The sequence below is a fragment of the Aethalodelphis obliquidens genome, unplaced genomic scaffold (genome assembly GCF_003676395.1).
Source record: "Aethalodelphis obliquidens isolate GAN/ISIS:26980383/991018 unplaced genomic scaffold, ASM367639v1 scaffold25, whole genome shotgun sequence".
NCBI lineage: Eukaryota > Metazoa > Chordata > Mammalia > Artiodactyla > Delphinidae > Aethalodelphis > Aethalodelphis obliquidens.
Window position 1 is genome coordinate 22,278,247 of NW_020837969.1, and position 26,416 is coordinate 22,304,662.

Consider the following 26,416-nt stretch of genomic DNA (forward strand, 5'->3'; position numbering starts at 1 on the left):
GAGCATCCCTTCTTTGCAGAGTCTCCACCCCCCACTGCACCCAGGACACACATCACGACTACAGCCAGGAGGGAATAGCTGCCTTTCCCCTTCCGGTTCCCAAGATTATTAGACCTTCCTTTAAGACACTGTGAAAAAAGAAGTATGTACGAGAGGCTGCATATCAACATTATTGGGTGAAAAGGAACCTGTTTGTTATTAGACAGGCAAAACCAGTGCAGTCTCCCAGGTAGCCTTTAATGTCCCATACCAGAGGCCTTCTCCAGTTTTTGATAATAACGGTTGACATTTACATAGCATTTAGCATGTGCCAGAAGCTGTTCTAAGCACGTGGCATATATTAACTCATTTATTTCTCACAACTCTTAATATCCCCACCTTGCAGATGGGTTTACAGAGGTTGAATAACTTCTGGATTATTCAATGTTTTATTTTGAGCAACATCTTCAAAACAAAGACGATATGAAGGAATGCGCAACAAGAGAAACTGCACACACACACACACACACACCATTTAACTCAAACAGGTTTCACTCATTTATTTCCTTCAACAAGCCAAACAATGCCAGCAGGCAAGAGGAGTCAGCGCCTGGAGGAGCGGGTGGAATCCTGTTCTGGGATGGACTAGTGCCTCTTGCTCCCTCGGCTGCCACTTATTTCCAGCCAGTAGGTCTGGTGATCTCTGCTCCCAGAGTTCTTTGCTCCAATCTCCACTGGAGGTAGGAGACGGCTCACCATCATTATGTGGGAGCCTGCAACCCCTGACAGTCGCAGGAATCAACACTCAACAAGGCTTGGCTGGCTGGCCCTGTGTTCTGACTGGGGAGGCTGAGCCCTCCAGGTGTGCCTCACAATCTATTGGTTAGCAGCGGCATCAGCCCTATTCTGATTGGCTACATGCAAAGTTTCGTAAGCCATCATTTCATATTACATCATTAGATATGCATTATTGGCTAGTTATATCATTCCTCATCAATATATTCCAGAACTTTCAGGAACTTTTCTAAACATGTTTATGAACTTGGGAACTTTTCTAAATTTGTTTATGACCAAGTATTTATCTTTTTTGAGTGAGGAAGCCACATGCTAACCCTTAATGAGGTATATATGTACGATTTTAATTACTTGTGGAAAAAATGTTTACAAGAAATGCTTTGGGTGGGAAAGCTAGTTTACCATTTTTAAAGTACAGCAAGTAGGTTTTTATTTATCCCTGTTAGAACATAGGGTGGGCCATCCTTTAATCACACACAACTAGCCAGTGACAAAGCTAGGATTCATATCCAAGCAGTCTAAATGCAGAATCCACATTCTTAACTACTGTCTTATATTTATGTTGCCTCTCTGCCTGGAACTAACACTCCTGGCTCAACTCAATACTCCTCCCAAGTGTACAGACCATACTCGGAGAAAAGCCAAGTTATCAAAAGGGCAGACTACGGATGTCTTGTGAGCAACATGCAGAGGACCCTGCTGTGTAAAAGATATAAAGCTACTGAAAATTTCCAAGCGGGGGGATGCTAATAAACTAATATATAGGGGATCTTTAAATTACTGTAATTTTCCTGCCTTGTAATAGTTGCTTTGCTTTTTAAATAAAATTTTCTCTGATACAATGTGGTTGGCATGATTGCAGCTGTTGGAATTATTGCCCACCTATAGCTTTACAAAAAAAGATTCTCCCGGGTTTCTGGATGAAACTTCAGCTAAAAATTCTCTTAGCTTAGTAGTAATATCTTCATAGAGATATCTGGCCCTTTGGCACCATGGGCATTAAATGACATAAGGATAACATTATCTTTTTCTAAGGCCCAGGTGAGGAAATGGCACTGCCTCCGCCAAACTATAGCTTTAGCTTGGGCTGTGGTTGCAGAAGAGGCATTGCACAGAGCATCAAACAATAAGTGGACTTAGTAGATTGGAGCCACTACCAGTGAACATGAATGTGGAGCAGATTACTGGGAAGCATATGAATGGAATAAACACACCAAGTCTAATTGAAATATGGAGACTGCACAAGTTCACGTTGTGTAATTTACAAAGTGTGTCCTTTGGGGGAAAAACAAACATCACAACACGGTCCAGAAGGTGAGTGACCTTTGAGTTGGTGGCTCTTTCCTTTGTATCAACAACATGTGGCTTAAGAGAGTGCTATGTGCTCACATTTTTATACCACTTGGACATGATTTTTCTGAAAACATTTTTGAAAATGGTAAGATGCTACACAAATTTGATCTGCAACAATTATTGGAAACAGTCAGGGCCCGTATGAAATCTTGAATTTTCAGATGAAGAAACAATTCAACCTGATTTTTCTCTGCCTAAGATTCATGTTACATGTAAAATAGTGGCTATTTATTTCTAGTCATTATCTTTGTCGTAAAGGAAGTTGTGAGGAGACAGCTACCCATAGTGGCTATTAACACTTTATGTATGACACGTTAGAGCATGAAACTAACAATCAAGGTGTGCTTACAAAACACCCAGGACTTTTAATCCTCACGACAATGCTACAATAAAATCAGAATTTTAGAATGACAGAGCTGAAGCATATCTACCAAGACTAGCCAACTAGTAATCATTAGAGATGTGATTCAATCCCAGGTTTGTTTTACTATAAGCTTTGCTCTTTTCACGAGGGTACAGTGCATCCCTCATGGAATTGTTTAGCTATAAAAGATCGGGTAATGGTATCTGCTTTTTCATGTTTAGAGCTCAACGTTAGTCCATATAAACCCAAACCTTATAAATACTTAATGTTAAGTACTTTTACTACTTTCCAGCGGAGGGGAAAAAAGCAATTTCCAATTGATTGAACACATTTTCAGACACAGTTTACCAGTAGAATAGTTTCAGGCAATTCAGCCTTTTTATCTCAACCAGCAGAAACTTTAAAATTTATTTTGTACTGATAAACAGACATGCTAGATGCATTTTGAATTCGGGTGAACATTACTACTTCTTGTGATCTATGAGTAACTGGCCATCAGGGTACCCAGTGAGATAATTCCTATGTTTCCCATTCAGGGAGAATGTCATAGTCAAGGGGGCACAAGGTGAGTTATGGGCATCTAATGCATCATGTTAATTCACCCCCACTCCTCAATGCCACCCTCTGCTGTGCATTATGATTCAAAACCAGGAGAATGTGTGTTGTGGACAGATTTTAGTTACACCAATGGAGTCTTCCTATCCAGCCACACATTTGTCAATATGTGAACAATAGCACAAATTTATAAAACACATGGATAATGTTAGAGTTATAATCTGCAACCCCAGACTAGATGACAATAAACGTCACTCATAATATTATGTTCCTGACCTTGTTGTATTTAGATGGTAGTCCTAAAGAAACTTACCTATTTATGTGGATGGGAATATTAGCATCACACTTATATTTCATAATGAACATGTGAAAGAAAAATTTATCACATAGTTTGGTATTTTGTGAAGCAAAATTTCTACTTGACCCATCTAAATCTTGGGTTTTTCTTAAGACACAGAAGCTCCATTTGTGTCCACTCTCTTGGAATAATGCTGTTTGTCTAAATTTCCAAAATGCCTAGTTTACTATTAAACAGGAGGCAGGAAATGCAGACCTTACTGAGATTATCCCATTCATTGGTACATTTCTTTTGATGGTAGACAAAAAAAGTAGGTATAGGCAGAGGAAAAAGAGATAAAGTAATTGCTGAAGAATGGCTTCTGAAGGTGAGTGATGGATGGAGAGCAGTCAGGTTTTTATCTTAGTTTGGGAGGGGGAGAGAGGAGGGATGAGAGGAACAGACATGAGAAGGTCAGCTAAAAAGAATTCAAAAGAAAGGAACATATTCGTAATTATTTGGGTCAAGCTTAAGGTGAGAAATAAAAGTGCAGAGATAATAGAATAGAAAAAACCACAATTTTAATAGTTAACATTTATTGAACTATTAATTCCATTTTGCAGAGGGGAACCTGAGACACAGAGGGGTTAAATAGCTTGTCCAAATTTACACAGCTCGTTCAAGACAGAGCTTGAATTTCAATCCTGGCAATCCGAACCACTATTTTAAAATGGGATATTAACGAAGTACAATACATAAAGTGAGAACTCTCATAGAGAAGGGATAGAGAGACCAAGGGATTAACTGGGGGGCACGGGGAGGGGGAAAAGTCTGCATTTCAAATAAAATTTACCAATGGGCTAATTATAGTTGTGTTTTATTAACGTACGGAGCACTCTGTATATGTTAGCTCATTTAATCCCGTTAACAATTCTGTGAGGTAGATACTAGTCCATTTTTCAGACAAGGGCACTTGATATTTGATAAACGACACATACCTTGCACAGAGTTCCACCTCAATAGCAGGCTCTGGAGCAAGAAAAGGAAGACTGAAGAAGACCTGGCAACTGAACGGAACAGGGCAAGGTAAGCAGGCTGAAAAGTGAGAAAGGCAGGAAAAGCTTCCCGTTTAAGCCTAGGCTGGCTCCAGCTTTCAAATCTCCCCGGCCAGCCCGCCAAGGAGTCACAAAGCCCGCCCCTCAGCTACAGGGCGACGCCCCCTTCCGCGGCGGTTCTCGGAGCTCCCAATACTTCCCGCCCACTCTCTGACCCCGCCCACCGCTCCCAGCATCATTTCCTGTGCGCTGGGTGCTAATTGGTCCAGCAGTCGGAAATGAGGGCGGGCGGTGGGGCCGTTGCCGCAGTGACAGTGCTGGGGGAGTCCGAAGATGGCGGCGTCGCGTCGCTCTCAGCATCATCACCACCATCATCAACAACAGCTCCAGCCCGCCCCAGGGGCTTCGGCGCCGCCGCCGCCACCTCCCCCCCCACTCAGCCCCGGCCTGGCCCCGGGGACCACCCCAGCCTCCCCTACGGTGGGTGGCCTGGCCCCCTTCGCCTCCCCGCGGCACGGCCTAGCGCTGCCGGAGGGGGATGGCAGTCGGGATCCGCCCGACAGGCCCCGATCCCCGGACCCGGTTGACAGTACCAGCTGTTGCAGTACCACGAGCACAGTCTGTACCGTCGCCGCCGCTCCCGTGGTCCCGGCTCTTCCTGCCTCATCTGCCGTCGGGGTCGCTCCCAGCCCAGCCGGCGGTGGCAGTAACAATTCACCGTCGTCCTCTTCTTCCCCGACTTCTTCCTCATCTTCCTCTCCATCCTCCCCCGGATCGAGCTTGTCGGAGAGCCCCGAGGCGGCCGGAGTTAGCACCACAGCAACATTGGGACCTGGGGCAGCAGGACCTGGGCCAGGGGTCCCAGCAGTGAGCGGGGCCCTCCGGGAACTGTTGGAGGCCTGTCGCAATGGGGACGTGTCCCGGGTAAAGAGGCTGGTGGACGCGGCAAACGTGAATGCTAAGGACATGGCCGGCCGGAAGTCTTCTCCCCTGCACTTCGCTGCAGGTCAGAGACTTTGAATTGCTTATTAAGGGTTTTGGTGTTGGGGACGGGGGTCCGGGTCGGGAAAGAAAACAAGTTATTATGATGGAACAATGGGGGCGTGGTTATGGTTCTTCAACACTTCTCGGGAAGACTTGAGGTTCCTTTCTTTAGGTGGTGCCTGGGTGACGGGGGGCGTGGTAGGGGAACGTGTGAATCCATTCTTTTTAGTGTTTGCACAGTGATCCTTGTACTCATCCCCAAACTCCTTTACTGGTACTCAGGATATGGGTATACTTAAACTTTTTCAGTTACGAGTGTGCAGGAATAAAGTTAGATCTGAACAGTCTTAGAGTAGTTTTGTCGTTTGTTTGCTAGTTTATTTCGTTTTTGCAAGAGTAGGTCCCAGGAGGACAGTATAGACCAAAAGAAGTTTAATGTAACTCGACAAGTGTAGAAGTAGCTATCGTAGTCTTAGTGGGCCAATGAGAGACATAAATGAAGTTAGTGAAACTTTCCCCCCTTTTGCAAGGAGTTTACAGTCCAGTTGGGTAGATCGAAAGGTGCCTGTATGAAACAACTGGAGAAGACTATTTGGATGCATTATGTGATGGCGGAAGAAATATAGGCTTTGAAGTTATGGACACTGCTGTTTGTTAGTTTTGTAACAGACAATTTACCTTATCTCAATTGCCTCCGTTTTCTCTTGGGCAAAAGTGATATACTGAGGTTGTGTGAGGATTTAGTGAGAAGCATCTGGCGCATAAGTTCTCCCCCCAGAATGCTAATTCCTAAACACTGGAGCACTACACACTTTTGTCTTTTTTTTTTTTTTTGAGCAAGTAGTTGACTATTTTCTTTTAAAAACACATAACATATTTTTATAAAATACAGAGAAATATAAAACAAAAAGGACCATAATCTCACTGCCTAGATACCTACCATTGGTATTTTTAAAAATAAAGGTAGGGCTTCCCTGGTGGCACAGTGGTTAAGAATCTGCCTGCCAATGCAGGGGACACGGGTTTGAGCCCTGGTCTGGGAAGATTCCACAAGCTGTGGAGCAACTAAGCCCATGCGACTGCCCTCTAGAGCCTGCGGGCCACAACTACTGAGCCCGCACGCCTAGAGCCCGTGCTCCTCAACAAGAGAAGCCACCGCAGTGAGAAGCCCGCGCGCCGCAACAAAGAGTAGCGCCCTCTCTCTGCAAATAGAGAAAGCCCGCGCACAGCAACAAAGACCAAACTCAGCCAATAAATAAATAATTTTATAAATTAAAAAAAATAAAGGTAATGTTATATACATTAGAAACGCTACATTAAAAATGTATATGTTGTATGTACATTGTAAAATTAATGTAGTATAGAAATATATACAATGAAAAAGCACCACGCACACACACACAAACATCAGAGGTAATACCCTGAAGATTGCTTCTGCTAAGTTTCTCCTTCAGTTTTTTCTGTTAATGGTAAAGCATATGTTAAACTTACTAAATACATTATTTATTTTTACCACAACTTGGAAAACATTTTTATCTTCATTTTATAGGTGACCCAAGTGGAGCACATACTGCTTAAATAAGCCCACGTTCACTAGAAGTAGTGGAACCTGGATTTAAACTTTGATTTTAGAGTTTGTGATATCAAGTTTAAACAATTATAACATACCAAGTTTAAGGTCACTTTTCTTTTTTGTGAGTAATTTTGATGGAGTTTCTACTTTTGCAGTGTTTGGGGGGAAGAAGTAATTGGGGGCATATACTCCAGGAATAGTGTTCACGCATTTTATTTTTTGCAGCCCATACTTAGCAGTATATTGTCACCCACACACAAACTGAGTCAAAATTTCAGGAAACAATTCTATCCCTTGCTACATGTGTTGCACTCTGATATTTTATATCCTATTTCATTTCCTTTCTTACAAATGCTGTTTGTGATCCCATTAATGAGTCATGATCAACAATATGAGAAACACTTACAGGAAATCATTATTAGATGGCTGGGTCCATTCTTGAAATGTAGCCACTACTGTTAGGAATGTAGTGAATTGAGTCATAAACAGGCTTCCATTTAAGTAGATGCATGCTCACGGTGTTGCTTATTTTAGATGAAAAATAATTTCTTTTTCTTTAGGCCAAATGATAGATCTATAATGAATGAAACAAGACCTTTTGCTTTTGCAGACTTTATTCCATATTTGACTATTTTAACACATTGTTTCACAGATCTTGTCATTTCTCACAATATTGCATTACAAGTAATCACTAACAGGTGATAGCTAGTTATATTAATTTGGGTAATAATGTACTGATTTAGGATTAGTCACACATAAAATAGTGCTTATCTCCCAAATCACATCTTCTGTTTGCCACAATAGTTACTTTATATTCTGTTTTAGTTTTATGTGTACCCAGATAAGCTAGAAGACAAACAGTAAAACAGCTCTGTAATTATGTTGTAGTTATGAGAACCTAATCTTGAACTGGCTTTTTTAGAGAAAAAAAATAATTTTTTTTAGTTCAGTGTGGAAAAAAGAACAAAACCAGTAAGACTCTCCATGGTCTAAATGCACAACACCCTGTAGTCAATTTACCATGCTTTCATGTTTGTGTTCCTAGCATTAAAGCATTAAAGCTTTGTTAAATCTAGTCTTCTCCATCATGTGTAGCCTGGATAATTAAAAGTAATTCTCAGTTGACTATTAGTTGGTTAGAATCCTAGTCACTGAATGTCATGGAAGAGCTGTTTTAAAGATAGGAAATTGGTACAGTCCCTTGGATGGAAAGGTTTAAAAATTGTAGTTCTTTTGTTGCACGAATCTTTTATTACTTATCATAGGTTGGTGTTAAACACTGACACAATTTTCAAGTGGCAGGTAGTCCTTACCCTTATGGAGCTTCAGTTCTGGGGGGGGAAATTAAATAACAACAACAACAAAACCCCACAAAGTGTATAACCTAGAGTGACAGGAAGAGTACACTATACTCTCTTTTGGAGCAGGCAGTAAGGACTCTTGTCCTGATTTTAGATCATTTAAAGAAGAAGTCTTTCTAAAGAGATTGTTTAAAACAGGGATTTAAAGGATGAGTCCAAGCTAGCCAAGCAAAGATGGGAAGGAAGAATGTTAATTAATGCCTTTATTTCCATTTAAATATAAGTATAGTTCTATAGAGTGAAATGAAACCATTTTTAAGACCCTCTGAAGTGGTATGAACTCATACTCATATTTAAATCCTTATGCTTTTTTTTTAACCATAATTCTTTCCAGCAGCAGAATTAAGAATCCTTTCTATCTCACTGAGGATTGTGATAATTATTAGTTTAAAATGTGGCTTAGAGACAGTATTAATAATGGAATCACCCTATCCACAACTAGAAACATAGTCTTCAGTTTCCACTGTTGATACAGGTTCTTAAAGTACTATTTCTAATACCTTCTTAAGATAGCCATATCAAAATGATCCAGTCTTTTATTGTTGACGAGTTTATATAAGACTTTTTCTTCTACAATTAAGATTCTTGACCCTGGTTTTCTATTGTTCAAAGGATAGTAGTCAAAGCTTTAGAAATAGCATTAATTTAGAACGGTACATCTCCTGAGTTCAGTTCCTAGTAGTGACATATTTTTGTTATACGCGGGCCTCTCACTGTTGTGGCCTCTCCTGTTGCAGAGCACAGTCTCCGGACGCGCAGGCTCAGCGGCCATGGCTCACGGGCCTAGCCGTTCCGCGGCATGTGGGATCCTCCCGGACCGGGGCACGAACCCGTGTCCCTTGCATTGGCAGGCGGACTCCCAACCACTGCGCCACCAGGGAATCCCCCCTGATGACGTCTCTTTTTAAAGAAAAGTTCCGATGACGTCTTTATTTTAAAAAAAAAAAAAAAAGGTTTAACGAAGCATTGAATTCTGAAATTTCACGGTATTTACTTTAAATTGAAGAAATTTTGAAATAGGCTTCCTGGTTAACTTTAATGGTTAACATTAATTAACATATGACTTGAATTAGGACATGTAATATGAGGTACTTAAGTATCAAAACCAGCAAAATATGTAGGGCAGTTTTATGCTTTCTTTTGATTTGAGTGGTTTCTACATCAACACACATTTAACTATGTAGAGGTTGCCTGACTCACTTCTTTTTCTCCTGATTTTTTTCAGCATGTCCATGCTTGTCCCTCCCCCCCAACTTCACTGTACAAATGTAGTTTCTAGTAAAAAAAAAACAAACACTGTGTTCTCTAAACTGTTGCCCATCAGTGGGTAAAAAAATGAGTCAGAATGCTTCAGTCCTGGAATGGGAATCCTTCTATACTTTCTATTGTCTGGCAAGGTCCTTGATTATACTATTTTATTTTATTTATTTATTTTTTTAATTAATTAATTTATTTTTGGCTGTGTTGGGTCGTCGTTTCTATGCGAGGGCTTTCTCTAGTTGCGGCGAGCGGGGGCCACTCTTCATCGCGGTGCGTGGGCCTTTCACTGTCTCGGCCTCTCTTGTTGCGGAGCACAGGCTCCAGACGCGCTGGCTCAGTAGTTGTGGCTCACGGGCCCAGTTGCTCCGCAGCATGTGGGATCTTCCCAGACCAGGGTTCGAACCCGTGTTCCCTGCATTGGCAGGCAGGTTCTCAACCACTGCGCCACCAGGGAAGCCCCTATTTTATTTTTAATATCTTTATTGGAGTATAATTGCCTTACAATGGTGTGTTAGTTTCTGCTTTATAACAAAGTGAATCAGCTGTACGTATGCATATATCCCCATATCCCCTCTCTCTGTGTTCTCCCTCCCACTCTCCCTATCCCACCCTGCCTATCCCACCCCTCTAGGTGGTCACAAAGCACCGAGCTCATCTCCCTGTGCTATGCAGCTGCTTCCCTCTAACTATCCGTTTTACATTTGGTAGTGTATATAGGTCAATGCTACTCTCTCACTTTGCCCCAGCTTACCCATCCCCCTCCCTATGTCCTCACGCCCATTCTCTACGTCTGTGTCTTTATTCCTGTCCTGGCCCTAGGTTCATCAGAAGCATTTTTTTTTTTTTTTTTTTAGATTCCATATATATGTGTTAGCATATGATATTTGTTTTTCTCTTTCTGACTTACTTCACTCTGTATGACAGATGCTAGGTCCATCCACCTCACTACAAATAACTCAATTTCGTTTCTTTTTATGGCTGAGTAATATTCCATTGTATATATGTGCCACATCTTTATCCATTCATCTGTCGATGGACACTTAGGTTGCTTCCACGTCCTGGCTATTGTAAATAGAGCTGCAGTGAACGTTGTGGTACATGACTCTTTTTGAATTGTGGTTTTCTCAGGGTATATGCCCAGTAGTGGGATTGCTGGGTTGTATGGTAGTTCTATTTTTAGTTTTGTAAGGAACCTCCATACTGTTCTGCATAGTGGCTGTATCAATTTACATTCCCACCAACAGTGCAAGAGGGTTCCCTTTTTTCCACACCCTCTCCAGCATTTATTGCTTGTAGATTTTTTTTTTTTTTTGCGGTATGTGGGCCTCTCACTGTTGTGGCCTCTCCCATTGCGGAGCACAGGCTCCGGACGCGCAGGCTCAGCGGCCATGGCTTACGGGCCTAGCTGCTCTGCAGCATGTGGGATCTTCCTGGACCGGGGCATGAACCCGTGTCCCCTGCATCGGCAGGTGGACTCTCAACCATTGCACCACCAGGGAAGCCCTGCTTGTAGATTTTTTGATGATACCCATTCTGACCGGTGTGAGGTGATACCTCATTGTAGTTTTGATTTGCATTTCTCTAATGATTAGTGATGTTGAGCATTCTTTCATGTGTTTGTTGGCAATCTGTATATCTTCTTTGGAGAAATGTCTATTTAGGTCTTCCCCTTTTACCTTTCATTTCTCATAAGGCAGGAGTTAGGAAAGTTTTTCTATATATGGCCAGACAGTAAATATTTTAGGCTTCATGCCCTCTGTGGTCTCTCTTTAAACTGTGTCAACTGGTCAGCTCTGCTTTTGTGCCATGAAAATATCCATAGACAATACATAAATGAATGGGTATTGTTATATTCCAATAAAACTTTATTTATAAAAATAGGTAGTGGCCATATTTGGCACAAGTGTTGTAGTTCGCTGATCCCTGTCATAAGACATTGTCTGTGGTATTTTTTTTTTCATTTTTGTTTTCCTTCTTGTTTAGTCTTTACTTCTGGAATAACCTTTTCTTTTATTTTGAATTATTTTCTGAGTTCTGTCATCTTATTTCTAATTCACATATGCTAGTTTTTTCATATCTTACATCATTTTCACATTGTCTTTTAGCTATTATTGAAATAGTAGAGCATAATTTTGTCTTTTTTGGGCATTTTCTTCTAGTATATTGTCTATAGGGATGCTTTTCTGCTCAAATTCTTCTTATAAGAACTTTACATGGGATTTGACCTCATTTTTTTTCTACCGCTCATTTTTACAGAAATTAATTGCTAAGTAATTTCAAGGATAAAAATAGAGGTCTGAGATGTTGAGGGTAACTCCCCTTGTCCTTCCTCCTCATGTTGGACATGCAGGTCTGACCTAGAATAGATGAAGTCTCACAGGAAGGTTTGCAGGATCATCTCTTACAGTAGTAGCATTTAAATTATGAAACATCATTTTATATCTTAGTTTATATAGCCTACATGCCACTTTCTAGAGAGCCTTTACCAGAGACATTGTGCTAAGGGCGTTTTATAGTTAAGATGTCTTCCTCATAGTCTGTTTACATAGAAGTTTTAATAGCAAGAAGTTTAGTCACCTGCCTTTTTTTTCCTCCCCTGGGGCATCCCTTTTGTTCCCAAGGAACTGAATAGATCGCAGGCTAGGTGTGCCTTCCTTCCAAACCAGATGTGATTCTTTGTCAGTTAAAAGACCAGAGAAATATATCTGGAGAATAGAAGACATATCTTTAAGGACCAAGTTGTGAGCGTAAATATGTTTTTAAAAAATGGTATCTTAAGCCTAGAGCCCAGGAGAAGAAAAGTGGTCAAGGAATGTAAATCATGCTAAGAAAATGTATTTTATTTTAGTGTTAGGTTTTAGGAAGGAATCAGCATCATCATGAGTCTTGCGATGAAATGCAGTTGAAAACACTAGGGTAGCTTATTCTTTTTTTTTTTGCGGTACGCGGGCCTCTCACTGTTGTGGCCTCTCCCATTGCAGAGCGCGGACGCGCAGGCTCAGCGGCCATGGCTCAGGGGCCCAGCCACTCCGCGGCATGTGGGATCTTCCCGGACCGGGGCACGAACCCATGTCCCCTGCATCAGCAGGTGGACTTTCAACTACTGCGCCACCAGGGAAGCCCAGTAGCTTATTCTTAAATGTATTTAATAGCCTGCTTTTGCTTTATGGACAAAGAAATATTTCTGGTAGTTGATTGTAAAATATGTGTGAGATACGATTGAAGACACAAGAGCCTCTTAAATTCTTATTTTTCCTGTATGTCAGAGTACTTGAAGTTACTTTGGTCTATGTTTATTCTTCTGACAGGAACACTCAGAAACGTGGGATGTAGCTCTGATCTTGGGGGGCCTAATACCTGTATCATCAATGTGGATTCATAATAAGAACTGAGTAGTGTCGGTGTTTTGGGGATTTATACTAAAGCCTAGGTGCTCAAGATAACTTTGAGGTTCATTTTCTAAAAATCATTTGATTTTGAGTGATTGAGGAAAGTTATGAGTGTTTTGCTTTTGTGTGCCTACTGGGTTTTCCCTTTAAGGCTTCATCAGATATTCAGGATTGCTTTGCCCTGCAGTGAATTGCCGGGTTCTTTGTCAAGTGGAAACTTGTTTTGCCTGTTGGTTCAGGAATCTGTGTATAAAATTAAAATTAAAGTAGTGTGTGCGTAAACCTTTTTTTTTTGAGACTTTTTTGGGAATGTAACAGCTCCCTATTCAGTTAAGATTTGTCATTTTTGTTTTAATTGTAGAAAAAGGGGAAATAAAGTGATGTAAATGTTCCTCTCCCTTTTGCCTTTTCAGTAGAACACTAAACTAATGGTTGGTGGCAGATGTTTGTTGGTTTGTTTGTGTGGACTTGCAACTTTTTTCATTGCGGTAGATTTAAAAAAACATGAAGCAGACAATCTTTATTAACTACAAACTGAAAAAAAAATTGTTTTAAATTTACTGATTGACCAGATCTTTGAAGCCAAGGTCCCTGTATCATCAGGTATGGTTTAAAAATAACCTAAACCTCCTGATGCCCAGCTGTAATGCTTTGGAAAAACTAGGATATATGTATGTATATTATGAGCCATAAAGATCAGATGCCTTCATTCTGGTATATCGGCCAACCATAGAAACCATTTTGATGTTCTCATCCATCTTGTTAATAAATAAGATATACAGTTCTCCATTTCCAAAACTCAGGTTGTTCTCATGTTGACGACAGAAAATGGGTTTTTAGGAAAGAAGTGACATGGGATTACAGTTGATAGCTACATTTTAGCTATTTTTTTCTAGTATCTTGAGAAGAGATGACAAGCTATGCTTTTGTCTTTGCAGGAAAATGTTCTCTTTTGGAAAGAAAGAAACAAAAAAACCTTTTGGACTAATTAAAAAACTTTTAGCAAGCTATCAAAAACTTGGTTGCCCTTCCCCCCCCAAAAAACGTCCACACAATTTAACATTAGGAAAGTGTAGCTGTTACCTTGTTGGAATTTTATGAAAGCAGATAAATTTGAGGTAAAAGGAGAAGTTCAGTGTTTAGTTTAGTGAAATGTTCATGGTATGTGCTCTATAAATATTTGAGCAGATGAACTTTGTAAGTTAACACTTCTGATTTCTGATATTCTATCTTTCTTAAATGTATAAATGGTAATTCTTATATATTAGTCTAGTTCTTTGTCATCAAAGTGCTTTTACTGCTCTGTTGGCATATAAACGAATAAATTTAGTATTGATATTGTTGCTAAATAATAGTAAAAGCTAATAAAAATAACAACAAAAAAGCTTTCAAGTGAATTTTGCACTTTCCCTGTGTTATTTAATCCTTACAGCAATCACACGAGATAGGTTTTAACTCTGTTTTACAGATGAAGAAACCGAGACTCAGGTGTCTTGTCTAAGGTCACATAGTTGTTAAGTGATGGAGCCAGATTTAAACCCCTATCTGAGTGTCCTAAAATTGTTTGGGTAATCCTACTCAAATAGAAAGTTGGTAGCAGTAAGAAATCAACTCTTTTGAGTATTTTATTATTTGACAGTTTGTTATTGCCTTCTCAGATTTGTTTTCTGAAAATATAAGTAATTGTACACATTTTGGAAAGTTCAGTAGAAAGTAGTTAATCATCTCACTACCCCAGTGCAGCTAATAATAGTCATTTTGGCATCTTTTCCCCTAGCTTTTTTCCTAGACATTTAAAATAAAGCAAAACTGCATATAGATGCTCTCTTAAAACATGACTAGGATTTGATCGAGACCATGCTTTTAGTAAGTAGGCTGTTGGAACATTTGTGATTAATAGAATATTGGACTCTGATCTTTTGATCAGTTGCTAATTAAACATAAAAAGTGTGATTGGAAGTAATCTTCGAAGAACCTCGTAGTTTAATGGAAGAAGGATATCTTAGCAATTCCTTTCTTTAAAAAACTACTTAAATTTGTTAAAAAATCTCAAAGATAAGCTGCTGTATGCTTTGATTCATGGAAGCAGTCAAGAAAAAAACCATTTTGAACAGTAAATAAAGCATATGGGAGTCACAACAATTTGAAAGTTTAATGCCCCTGAACTGATAGTTTAAAATGGTTAAGATGGTAAATTTTATGTTAAAGGTATTTTTCCACAATTAAAATTTTAAAAATGGGGATGGATGTCTATCATAGTGTGCATTATGGTCTCTCTATTGTCCTTAGAGAGAACTCATTTCTTAATATTACCAACATGAAATATGGAAAATAGCATATTTAGCAGTGCTACGTTGAGGATACCCTTTCATCTCTTTTGTTAATTCACATTTTTGAGAGTCACTGTCGTCCTTCTTTGGCAGTATGAAACTAAGTATTCATGAGGTGTTTATGGAAATTCAAAAGAACTTCATGCAGCTTGTTTAATTAACAGTCGCTGAGACAATTTCATAGTGTGTTTCCCCCCTTTGGTCTTTTTTCAGGAATCTGGCATGAATCCTAAGGTTTTATAGTGGTTCAATGACAACTCAATAAATGTAAGTGCTATAAGGAGCAAAATGATGGAATGGCATCAGTTCCTGCCCTTGCAAAAATTTATAGTCAAAATGCAGTAGTTCTCAAACTTTTGATCTCAGGACTCTTTTACACTCATAAAAATAATTGAAAGAGTTTTTGTTTATATATATTATATTGATGGAGATTTATATTAGGAATTAAAACTGAGAAAATAAAAAATTCTGTTCTATGTTAGAGTAAATCACACTTTCAATAAAAAGTAACTATTTCCTAAAACAGATTAATGAGAAGAGAGGCATTACTTTACACTTTGCTAGTCAATGTCTGACTTAATAGAAGACGGGCAAATTCTCATCTGCTTCTGCATGCCATTTGTTGTGCTTTATTATGTATATTGAAGTATATTTAGAAAATCCTGTTTTAAACAGATATGTAGTTGGAAAGGAAGGAATATTTTAATAGCATTTTCAGATAATCTTAGATTTTTTTGTTTGATACTACACCCAGACTTGACAAGTAGTAGTTTCTTAAAGGTTAGTTGCAATGTGGAATCTGAAGCCATATCAATAAATTTTTCATACTCTGTTATGTATGAAATGAAATCCATTGGTCTGTCTTATATAAATGGATTTTATAGCTATACACATTTAAGTATCGAGAAACTTTTAAGCTCATGGTGGCAGATACAAGTTTTAAAAAATTCTCATTTTTTGCTTGAAAGCTCACATTTTGTCATTGGGAGCAAATACTGTTTGTTGTTTTCCTTGAGGTGACAGGCTCACTTTGTTCATTCTTGAGAAAATGTTTACCAAATACACAGGTCAGACAGAGCTCAAACGGTCTCCTACGGTTGTTCCTCAAGACAACCATACTTTGGTGTGTAGCAGAAGTGCTTAATGTGTATTTCTTATTTTGCCACAAGAATATTAAAAAAGATACATACTCAGGGGTTGGAATTTAATAAAATTAATATTTACATTTTCATGAAGGACATTCTTAAGTGAAACTGGTGGCGTTTTTTTTTTTTTAAACTGTGAGGGCCTGGTGGTGAAAAATTCAATGACTAATATATGTCCATATATGTCAACTCTACAGAATACAATGACTGTATAGTTTGCTGCCACTGTTTTGGTTCATGCCAAGATGCCAGCAGTTTCACCTACCATTGCTTTTGCACCATCATGAGCACCATGAGTACATTTTCCAAATGTCCAACACATGATGTTATAAGATCTTGCACTATAACTGTCTTGACAGTAAGAAAGCTAAAATCATCTTAATATTATTTTGTAAATGGTTTTGACTTCTCAGACCCCCAGAAAGTGTCTCAGGGATCACCAGGGGACCATGGACCACACTTTGAAAACTGCGGAGCTAATACAAATAGATATTAATTTTGTTAACATTCTTTTGAGAATCTGATACTAGGTATGGACATTTTCCCCAGAAAGATATACTTAAATAGCAAATTTTACATGTAATTTTCAGAGGATTATAAACTTCCAGAAGCACTAGAGCTATGGTTCCCAAACTTTGCATCAGAGTCACCAGGAGGGCTTTGTTAAAACAGGTTGCTAGGCCACACTCCCAAGTTTCTCATTCAGTTGGTCTGGAGTAGTCTAGGAATTTGCATTTTTGTGTTCATTCTCTTTGGTACTTCATGAACCCTTATTAATCTGAAATTTTACATTTTCCTTTAATTATGAGACATCCTGTCATTATTTCTACATATATCTTTCCTCTCTTCCAATCCTCTGTCTTACCTGTTTCTTCTCATTCTCTGCTTCTGTTTATCCCTTTCAGAATTTTTTGGCGAAGTTCTTCTACCAGTTTTTCCTCAGGAATTTCTCCTTTGTTTCTATTATTATTCAGTCAATTTATTGTATTCTTTATTTCTCCTGTTATATTTTTCATGATAATATTTCCAGTTGGTTTTACTTGGTAGATTTTTGTTCTCATGTTTTCAGTATTCTCCAGTTTTTCTCTAGCAACATTTAATATGCCAATTTTAAATGTTTTTTTTTTGGTCTGTTAATTCTGCTTTTATTTGCTCTTTCATGGTACTTGCACTCCTCAGACATCTTATTATTTTCTGCTGTGAGCTTATATTCCCTTGGCACTAAGAACTATTTGGGCCAATATTGCATTTGTTTGGGAGGATGAGTTTTGATGGGGGTCCGGTTTAGGACTGGTGAAAAACCTGTGTTCTAGGTTTTGGTTCTCCACGTGGTCTGAGGCAAATAGGGACATGCCTCAGGGTAGAGAGGCTCTGGATGGTGGTTACATCGTAGTTGTTGAGGATTTCACTGAGCAATTACACGAGGTGAGTGCTATCACCGTGGTGTAATTGCCTAATTGGGAGTCCACCTGTACTTTGCTTCCCACCTCAGCCAAGTTCCAGTATTTTACCTTGATGTTACCCCTTCTCTTTTGGCTAGAGGTGTGCTGTAGATACTGCTTTCATATTCCACAGCACAGGGGACAATGTGATAATGTTGAGGAGTGAAAAGGACACAGATCACTTTCCTCTGGCCTGTCTTCTGTCCAGGATAACTGATCTTCTGCAATTAAGCTGATGTTTCTTCCCACAATGGCACCCAACCATTTTTTTTTTTTCTTCCCAAGGAGGAATGATTTCTTACAGTGTTTTTTTGTTTGTTTTGTTTTTTTAAGCTGGAATCTGGGATTTGTCTCATACCCTTTTGCTTCTGGTGATTTCCCAATGTTTTTGGAAAAAACACACATTTTTAACTGTGTTTGCTAATGAAATACTTCTTTTATCTGAGTATAAATGTTTTCCTTTCTAAATCAGGTTCTATAAAATGGAAAAATTAATTGGTCAGAGTCCACCTTTGACAACTGAAAAATATATGCAACGTCATTGCTTTATAGAAGTCATTTTGTAGTTTGTTTTCTAAACTGTTATTTTAGAAATAACAGGGAATATACTCTTATAAGTCTTAACCATGACTTCTGATCTAATGAAGTGTAAAATAGTTCTTTATTTAAAGGCTAATAGAGTTAGAAGAGGAAGCAATTATGACTAATGTTAAGTAGAAAATGCATGTTTCTTTGTCATAGAACATTTCTTATAAGGTAAGCAGAAATCTATTATTAGGTACCTACAGTTCTGTGTATATTGGACTGCATAAATTTAACCCAGTGTATAGAAAACCTTTGACATTTTAAAGAATATATCACAAGACTTTCAAGACTTTCCCCAACTCCCAGCTTAGAGCATAATACTGGGGCATATAATTTCCTTCATAAAAAGTAGTAACACTGAAAACTTTAAAAGACTAGAAGATAGGCCTGGTACACAACATAGTGATTCGATATTTCTATACATTACAAAATAATCATTTATCATTTGTCACTATACAAAGATATTACATTGTTATTGACTGTATTCCCTATGCTGTACGTTTCATCCCTATGATTCATTTATTTTGTACCTGGAAATTTGTATCTCTTAATTTCCCTCATCCCCCAACTCCCTTCTCCTCTGGCCACCACCTGTTTGTTCTCTGTATCTGTGACTCTGTTTCTGTTTTGTTATATTTGTTCATTTGTTTTGTTTTTTACATTACACGTAAGTGAAATCATAACGATATTTGTCTTTCTCTGTCTGACTTATTTCACTTAGCAAAATACTTTCTACATCCATCCATGTCACAAATGGCAAGATTTTCTTCTTTTCTTATGGCACAGTAATATTCCTCTGTGTGTGTGTGTGTGTGTGTGTGTGTGTATAATACCTTCTTTATCCGTTCATCTGTTGATGGACACTTAGGTTGCTTCCATGTCTTGGCTATTGTGAATATGCTGCAATGAACATAGTGGTGCATATATCTTTTTGATTTAGTGTTTTTGTTTTCTTCAGAAAAATACCCAGAAGTGGAATTGCTGGATCATATGGTAGTTTTTTTGAGGAACCTCCATACTGTTTTCCATATTGGCTACACCAGTTTACATTCCTACCAGCACTACACAACAGTCCCCTTTTCTCCACATCCTCACTAACACTTGTTATTTGTTGTCTTTTTGATAATAGCCATTCCAGCAGGTGTGAGCTAATAGCTCATAGTAGTTTTGATTTGCATTTTCCTGATGAATAGGGATGTTGAACAACTTTTAATGTGTTTCTTGGCCATCTGTATGTCTTCTTTGGAAAAATGTCTGTTCAGGTCCTCTGCCCATTTTTAAAATTGGGTTGTTTGTTTTTTTAATGTTGAGTTGTATGAGTTTTTTGTATATTTTAGATATTAACCCCTTATCAGATACATCATTTGCAAATATCTTCTCCCATTCAGTGGATGGCCTTTTCATTTTGTTGATAGTTCCTTCATTGTGCAAAAATTTGTAGTCTGATGTAGTCTCATTTGTTTACTTCTGCTTCTCTTTCTCTTCCCTGAGGAGACACATCCCTATTGCTAAGACTGATGTCAGAGAGCGTACTGCCTGTGTTTTCTTCTAGCAGCTTTATGGTTTCAGCTCTTACATTTAAGTGTTTAATCAATTTTGAATTTATTTTTGTATATAGTGTGAGAAAGTAGTTCAGTTTGATTCTTTTGCATGTAGCTGTCCAGTTTTCCCAACATCATTTATTAATTTTTAATTCAGTACAATTATAAGTTACTGTGTTTAATGGACCTTTAGAGATGCTCACGGATATCTAGTACTACTGGTATTAAATTGCTGAATGATGACTTTGTTAGCTGGGAAAGAAAAGTTACTTTAGGAACCTTACAGCTATTGCATAAATGTGTCATGGCTGAAATTTGTTTCATTGAAAGTAATTTGATTGTCATTTTTTTTTTAATGTTTTTATGGGGGTGGAGGTGGTTTGGTATGCTTAAGAAAGTAACCAGGCTATTCTGATATTTTAGGTTCAAGTTTTTCCTAATGTTTTTTGAGAGAACAGTGAACACGTCTCATCTGTCAACAAGTACCTTTTTATCTTTCCTAACTTACTTTCTGTTATTTCTTCTGTCAGGAAAATAGATATTTTATATATATATATATATATATATATATGTATATATAAAGTTCATGAGTTATTTTGCTAGACAGTCCCAAACTTATTTTATTGTTACTTTGAGTGTCTGTTGAATATAATTTTTTTGCACTTAAGGAAAAAAATTATAAATAAGTATATGTGAGAGATGCAGTATAAATTTTTTCATTGGCTTTATAAGTCGATGAATTTAGCAGTTCAAATGATATATAGTGCTTGTGGCTTTGCTGACAGTCCAATTAGGTCGAAAGAGTCTTTAAGCTATGACTTTGCTACTATAAATAAAAACATCACTTTTTAATACTCCAAACACTTTAGGTTTTTCTCCTTTTATTAAATTTTAGAATGCATTGTTGTTATTTACAAGATTTAATATTGCCCAGGGTTGTTCCTTTGAAGCTTTAAGTTTAGGCAGTTTAAAATGCTGAACACAACTGAAACAAATTACTGTCTCTATGAACTCAGACCTAGTGAATAGATACCAATGACCTTACATTTGATATTGAAACATTTTTGAATGGTTTTAATTGAAACTCTAACGTTAGAATAAGAAACTTGGTACGTATATTGGGTTTAGGTAATGTGTAATGAATTTAGGTTTTCCTCCAGTGCCAGCACAATGCTTTCCACATAGTATATTTTAAAATTTCTTTGAGTATGTGAAATAATGTAATTGTTTCTCCTACTGCTTAGGGGAAAGAATGTGCTGAAATTTACAAGAGGTTCCTATTACTTAGTTTGGTTGGGGAAGAAGAATTCATCAGTGTGAACTTTTTATTGCTACTTGGCTTGCCCTGCTGAAATTCAGACTCTGTTACTTATGACTCAGAGGTTCTGCGTGATCTGGTTTTACTGACCTTTCCTAATGCACCACTGCCCCTTCCATCCCCAAAGCAATGAAAACCTTAAAATACCCAATAATCCTTGACAGATATGCATAGGGTATTAATGGAGAAAAACACAAAATAGAAGAACATAAGAGACCTCAATTTAAGGAGAGGTATATCATACATATGGATTAGAAGACTCAGTATTTAAAATTTTCAACTTTCCAGAATTAATTCTAATCAGTAAGCTTTTAAAGAAAACAATTTCCAACAGGCTTCTTCATGGAACTTGAAGATATTTATATTGAACATCAAAAAACAGTAATAGCCAATATAATTTTTTAAGAGGAGCAGAGTGGATTGACATTGCCCTACTCAATATCTAGGCTTATTTTGAAGTTAAACTGTTGAACAAACAAACTGATGGAAAAGAAAAGATACGGAAAAAAATAAAATTAGATCTTTAACTCACACCATACTTACAAGATCTAAATGTGAGAAGCAAGATTATAAAATTAACCTAAAAGAAAATGTAGGAAAGTATGTGAATAGGAAAGATACTTTAAAGATCACATAGGAAGCACAAACCATGCTTCCTATGTATGTAGGGAAAGATTGTTTAAGTTTAAAACTTGTCTGAAATCAAACACAATGTAAACAACATTTAAAGACAAGCCATAAACACAGAGAATATATTTATAATGCATATAACCAACACAAGATTGGTGTTCAGAATATATAAAGAACTCCTACAAAACAATAAAAAAAAGACAAATGAAAAATTGGGCCAAGATATCTGTCTGATAGTTGACAGATGAAACTTAAATTGTCAGTAAATATATGAACAGATGTTTGTATCAATTTGCATGGATTCAGCTATAGATATTCCAGAACTCAACTAACAGAAACTTAAAGCCTAAGGACATTTATTTCCTGCTTGACAAGTCTAGAGGTAGGAAGTTCAAGAGTTGGTCCAGTACCTTATGAGCATAGGAAGGATCTATGCCATTATTTTCATAATTCCCTTGACCTTCTTATCATTTCAGTGGCTTCAGATGTCACCACCTTTTATGAGAAATTTTCTAAAAATAGAGAGGAAAGGAGAAAAGAGAAAGGGACCCTCTTCCTTCATACACCTTCTCTTAATGGGGAGAAAAATCTTTTCAGAAGTTTCTAGATTTTCCCTTCTGTCTCATTGCCAGTCACTGACAGAGAGGAATGAAATCACCTTTCCGGCTTAGAGTAATCAGGAGTCACTCCCTGGACTGGGGAAAGGATTGCCTTCTCTTAGCATATATTGGCTGTCCAATTCCTGAGCAAAATAGAGTTTCTGTTTGCCAGCAAGAAAAGGGGATAATTAGAAAAAGCATTTGACAAAATTCAAATCCATTTATGATAAACAGTCAACAAAGTGGGTATAGAGGGAACATAACTCAACATAATAGAGGCCATATATAACAAGCCCACAGCTAACGTCGTACTCAGTGGTGAAAAGATGAAAGCTTTTCCTTTAAGATCAGGGACAATACAAGGATGTCCGCTCTTGCCACTTTTATTCAGCATAACATTAGAAGTCCTAGCCAGAGCACTTAGACAAGAAAAAGAACTAGAAGTCATCCAAATTAAAAAGGAAGAAGTAAAATTGTCACAATTTGCAGATGGCATATTATATATAGAAAATCCTAAAGGCTCCATCAAAAAGCTTTAGAATAAGAAAATTCAATAAAGTTGCAGGGCATAAAATCAATACATAAAAATCTGTAGCCTTTCTTTGCACTAATAATGAACTATCAGAAAGAGAAATTAGGAAAACAATCCGATTTACAATTGTATCAAAAAGAATAAAATACCTAGGAATAAATTTAACCAGGGAGGTGAAAGACCTGTATATTGAAAACTGTAAGACATTAATGAAAGAAACTGAAGAAAACAAATAAATGGAAAGGTAGTCTGTGCTCATGGATTGAAAGAATTAAAGTTGTTAGAATGTCTATACTGTTCAAAGCAATATATAGATTCCATGCAACCCCTATAAGAATTCCAATGGTATTTTTCACAGAAATAGAACAAACAATTCTCAAATTTGTATGGAATCACACAAAAGACTCCAAATAGCCAAAGCAGTCTTGAGAAAGAAGAACAAAGCTGAAGGCATCATATGCCCTGATTTCAAACTACATTACAAAGCTAGAGTAATTAAAACAGTATGGTATTGGCATAAAAACAGACACATAGATCAATGGACAGAATAGAGAGCCCAGAAATAAACCCATACATATATGGTCAATTAATTTATGACAGGAGCCAATAATATACAACGAGGAAAGGACAGTCTCTTCAATAAATGAGATTGGGAAAATTGGACAGCTACATGGAAAAGAATGAAACTGGACCATTGTCTTACACCATACACAAAAATTAACTCAAAATGGATTAAAGACCTGAATGTAAGACCTGAAACCATAAAACTCCTGGAAGAAAACATAGGTGGTAATCTCCTTGACATAAGTCTTGGTGATGATTTTTTGACTCTGACACCAAAAGCAAAAGCAACAAAAGCAAAAATAAACAAGTGGGACTACATCAAACTAAAAAGCCTCTTCATGGCAAAGGAAACCATCAACAAAATGAAAAGGCAAACTACTGAATGAAAGAAAATATTTGCAAATGATATTTCTGGTAAGAGGTTAATATCCAAAATATGTAAAGAACTCATGTTGAGGGGCTTCCCTGGTGGCGTAGTGGTTGAGAATCCACCTGCCGATGCAGGGGACACGGGTTTGTGCCCCAGTCTGGGAAGATCCCACATGCCGCGGAGCGGCTAGGCCTGTAAGCCATGATCACTGAGCCTGCACGTCTGGAGCCTGTGCTCCGCAGCGGGAGAGGCCACAACAGTGAGAGGCCCGCGTACTGCAAAAAAAAAAAAAAAAAAAAAATGTGGAAAACAATGACAGAAGAATGTGTGTGCGTTCGTGGGTGAATTGAAATTGAGTAGTCAGTCAAAGTCTCTCCTAGGTGTTACCTTTTGGCTGAGAATTGGATGACAGAAGGAGCTAGGCATGTGAAGATCTGGGTCCAAGGTCTTCAGGCAGAGCACACAGCAATTACAAAGTCCTCTAGACTGAAATAAGTTTGTCATATCCAGGGAACAAAAAGTGGAAGACAGGGTTAGTAAAGCTCAATGAGATGGGAGAGGTGAGAGTGGCCAGCTCACATAGAGCCTTGTTAGGTCATAAGGAGATTTTAGTAATATTTTATGTGTGTTATTGGAATCCATTGCAGGATTTTAAGTAGGGAAGTGACCTAATCTGATATGTGCCTTGAAAAGATCACTCTGTCTACTCTGTTAAGTATGAGTTGTCGGGCAGCAGCTGTGACAGTAGAGAGACAAACAGAAGGTTATGTGCTGAAGTCTAGACAAGAGATTGTGGAACTTGAAACCAAGCTGGTGGCACTGGGGAGTAGGCAGATTTGAGATGTGTGTTTGGAAGTACAGTTCACACATATCAGGACTGAGGGGAAGAATTCTTCAACAGTAAAATGAGGGTAATGGTATCTCTCACAGGGTGTTATCACAGGAGCTAATGTTTGTCAAGCATTTGGCATACTTCTTGACACACATAAGAGCTTACTAAATGTTAGCTACTTAACCATTATTATTGTTATTTTTTTTGTTGTCAAGAACAGGGCATGTACTTTAAGCAAAAAGAATTTTTCTGTAAAAGCTAAATTATACCTGTTGTACAACTCTCAGATTGGAAATGTTATAGCACATACTGTTTTGTTGGTAAAAATCAGAGTATTACTCTGTCTTAATTTTTAACAACCTTTGGATCGGAGGGAGATGGTTCATTGGTTTTCCTTTTGTACTTCATAATACTGAACCATAAATATATATATATATATATATATATATATATATATATATGTAGCAACATTCCTTTTAAAAGCTGTGACTTAACTTTTTTAAATGTGTGCTAGCTTGACGAGCTGGGACGCTGGAAATCTTGTCTGCAGTATGTCTGTAATGCTTTCACTTAGGGACTGTTTCTTTGAGTTAGTTATTGATACATTACTTCAAATTCTATGTAGTTCTTTGAACTGACCCTAATTATTATTTTTACTTTGGTTCTTTAGACCCAAATAAACAAATAAATTATAGAGATAATTATGACTACAAACCTTGGTTATGAAACAAAGGCCTTATATAACCATCAGAGATAACAAATTCTCTTTATGTGTGAAAAATAATGCATATGCATTCAACATGGATAGAATGGCGAATGACCAATTATGATTTGTGCTTAACAGTACAGGTAGAGTATATGTTTTGATAAACTTTTTATGTATGGTTTTCTAAATTACAGTACTTTAAATAGGGGACTTATTTGTTTCATAGATAACAAAACCTCTGATTTAATAATGTATTTTAATACAAAATCAAATTAGAAGAGTTTACGTCATAATTGCCATATAAAATGTGTCTTTACTGGTTTTGACTGTTCACCTCCACCTTCTTTTATAGACTTACATGTGTACACCCACATATATTTTATACAAAATTATGTTTTTATATAATAATTAAGAAAACAGATAATCAAAAAGAAAAATATTCCATACTTCTACTGCTTAGTGATTTAGTCTCTTTTTCTACCCATCTATGTATCAAATATATATATATATTTTCTCCTATATTTTGTTTTATATATTTTTACTCTAAAAGACTGATCTAAAAAAAAATCTATGTTGTTGAATTTTCTGTAATATCCTGTTGTGTGTGTGTGTGTATGGTCTATACCTTTTTTGGTGATTTTTTTCATTGTGGTAAAATATATGAATTTTAAAATGTTAAAATTTTGTTTATTTTAAGCAATTTAAAAATAAAATACCATTTTAGCCATTTTAAAGTATATGACTCAGTGACATTAAGTACATTCACAGTGTTCTAGCATCCTTTTAATACAGGATGGTATTATATCAAAAACCATCACTTCATCATTCACTTAACAGAGTCTTTATTGTTGGGCATCTAATTTCCGTGATTTTCTAT

General features: G+C 37.5%; 1 protein-coding gene across 3 annotated transcripts in view; it reads left to right on the forward strand.

Moving 5' to 3' along the window:
• Nucleotides 1-4,688: 4,688 nt before the first annotated feature.
• Nucleotides 4,689-26,416, forward strand: part of TNKS (tankyrase) — a 174,580-nt gene continuing 152,852 nt past the window's right edge. For 2 of the 3 annotated variants that reach the window (XR_003436266.1, XM_027122751.1), the window contains exon 1: nucleotides 4,697-5,384. Coding sequence is in view for 2 of the 3 variants with exons in the window: in XM_027122751.1 (XP_026978552.1) it covers nucleotides 4,712-5,384 (673 nt within the window). In the remaining variant the exon portion in view is untranslated. Of the gene's footprint in view, nucleotides 5,385-26,416 lie in introns of all 3 variants that reach the window. The other variant, XM_027122750.1, reaches the window with a different exon arrangement.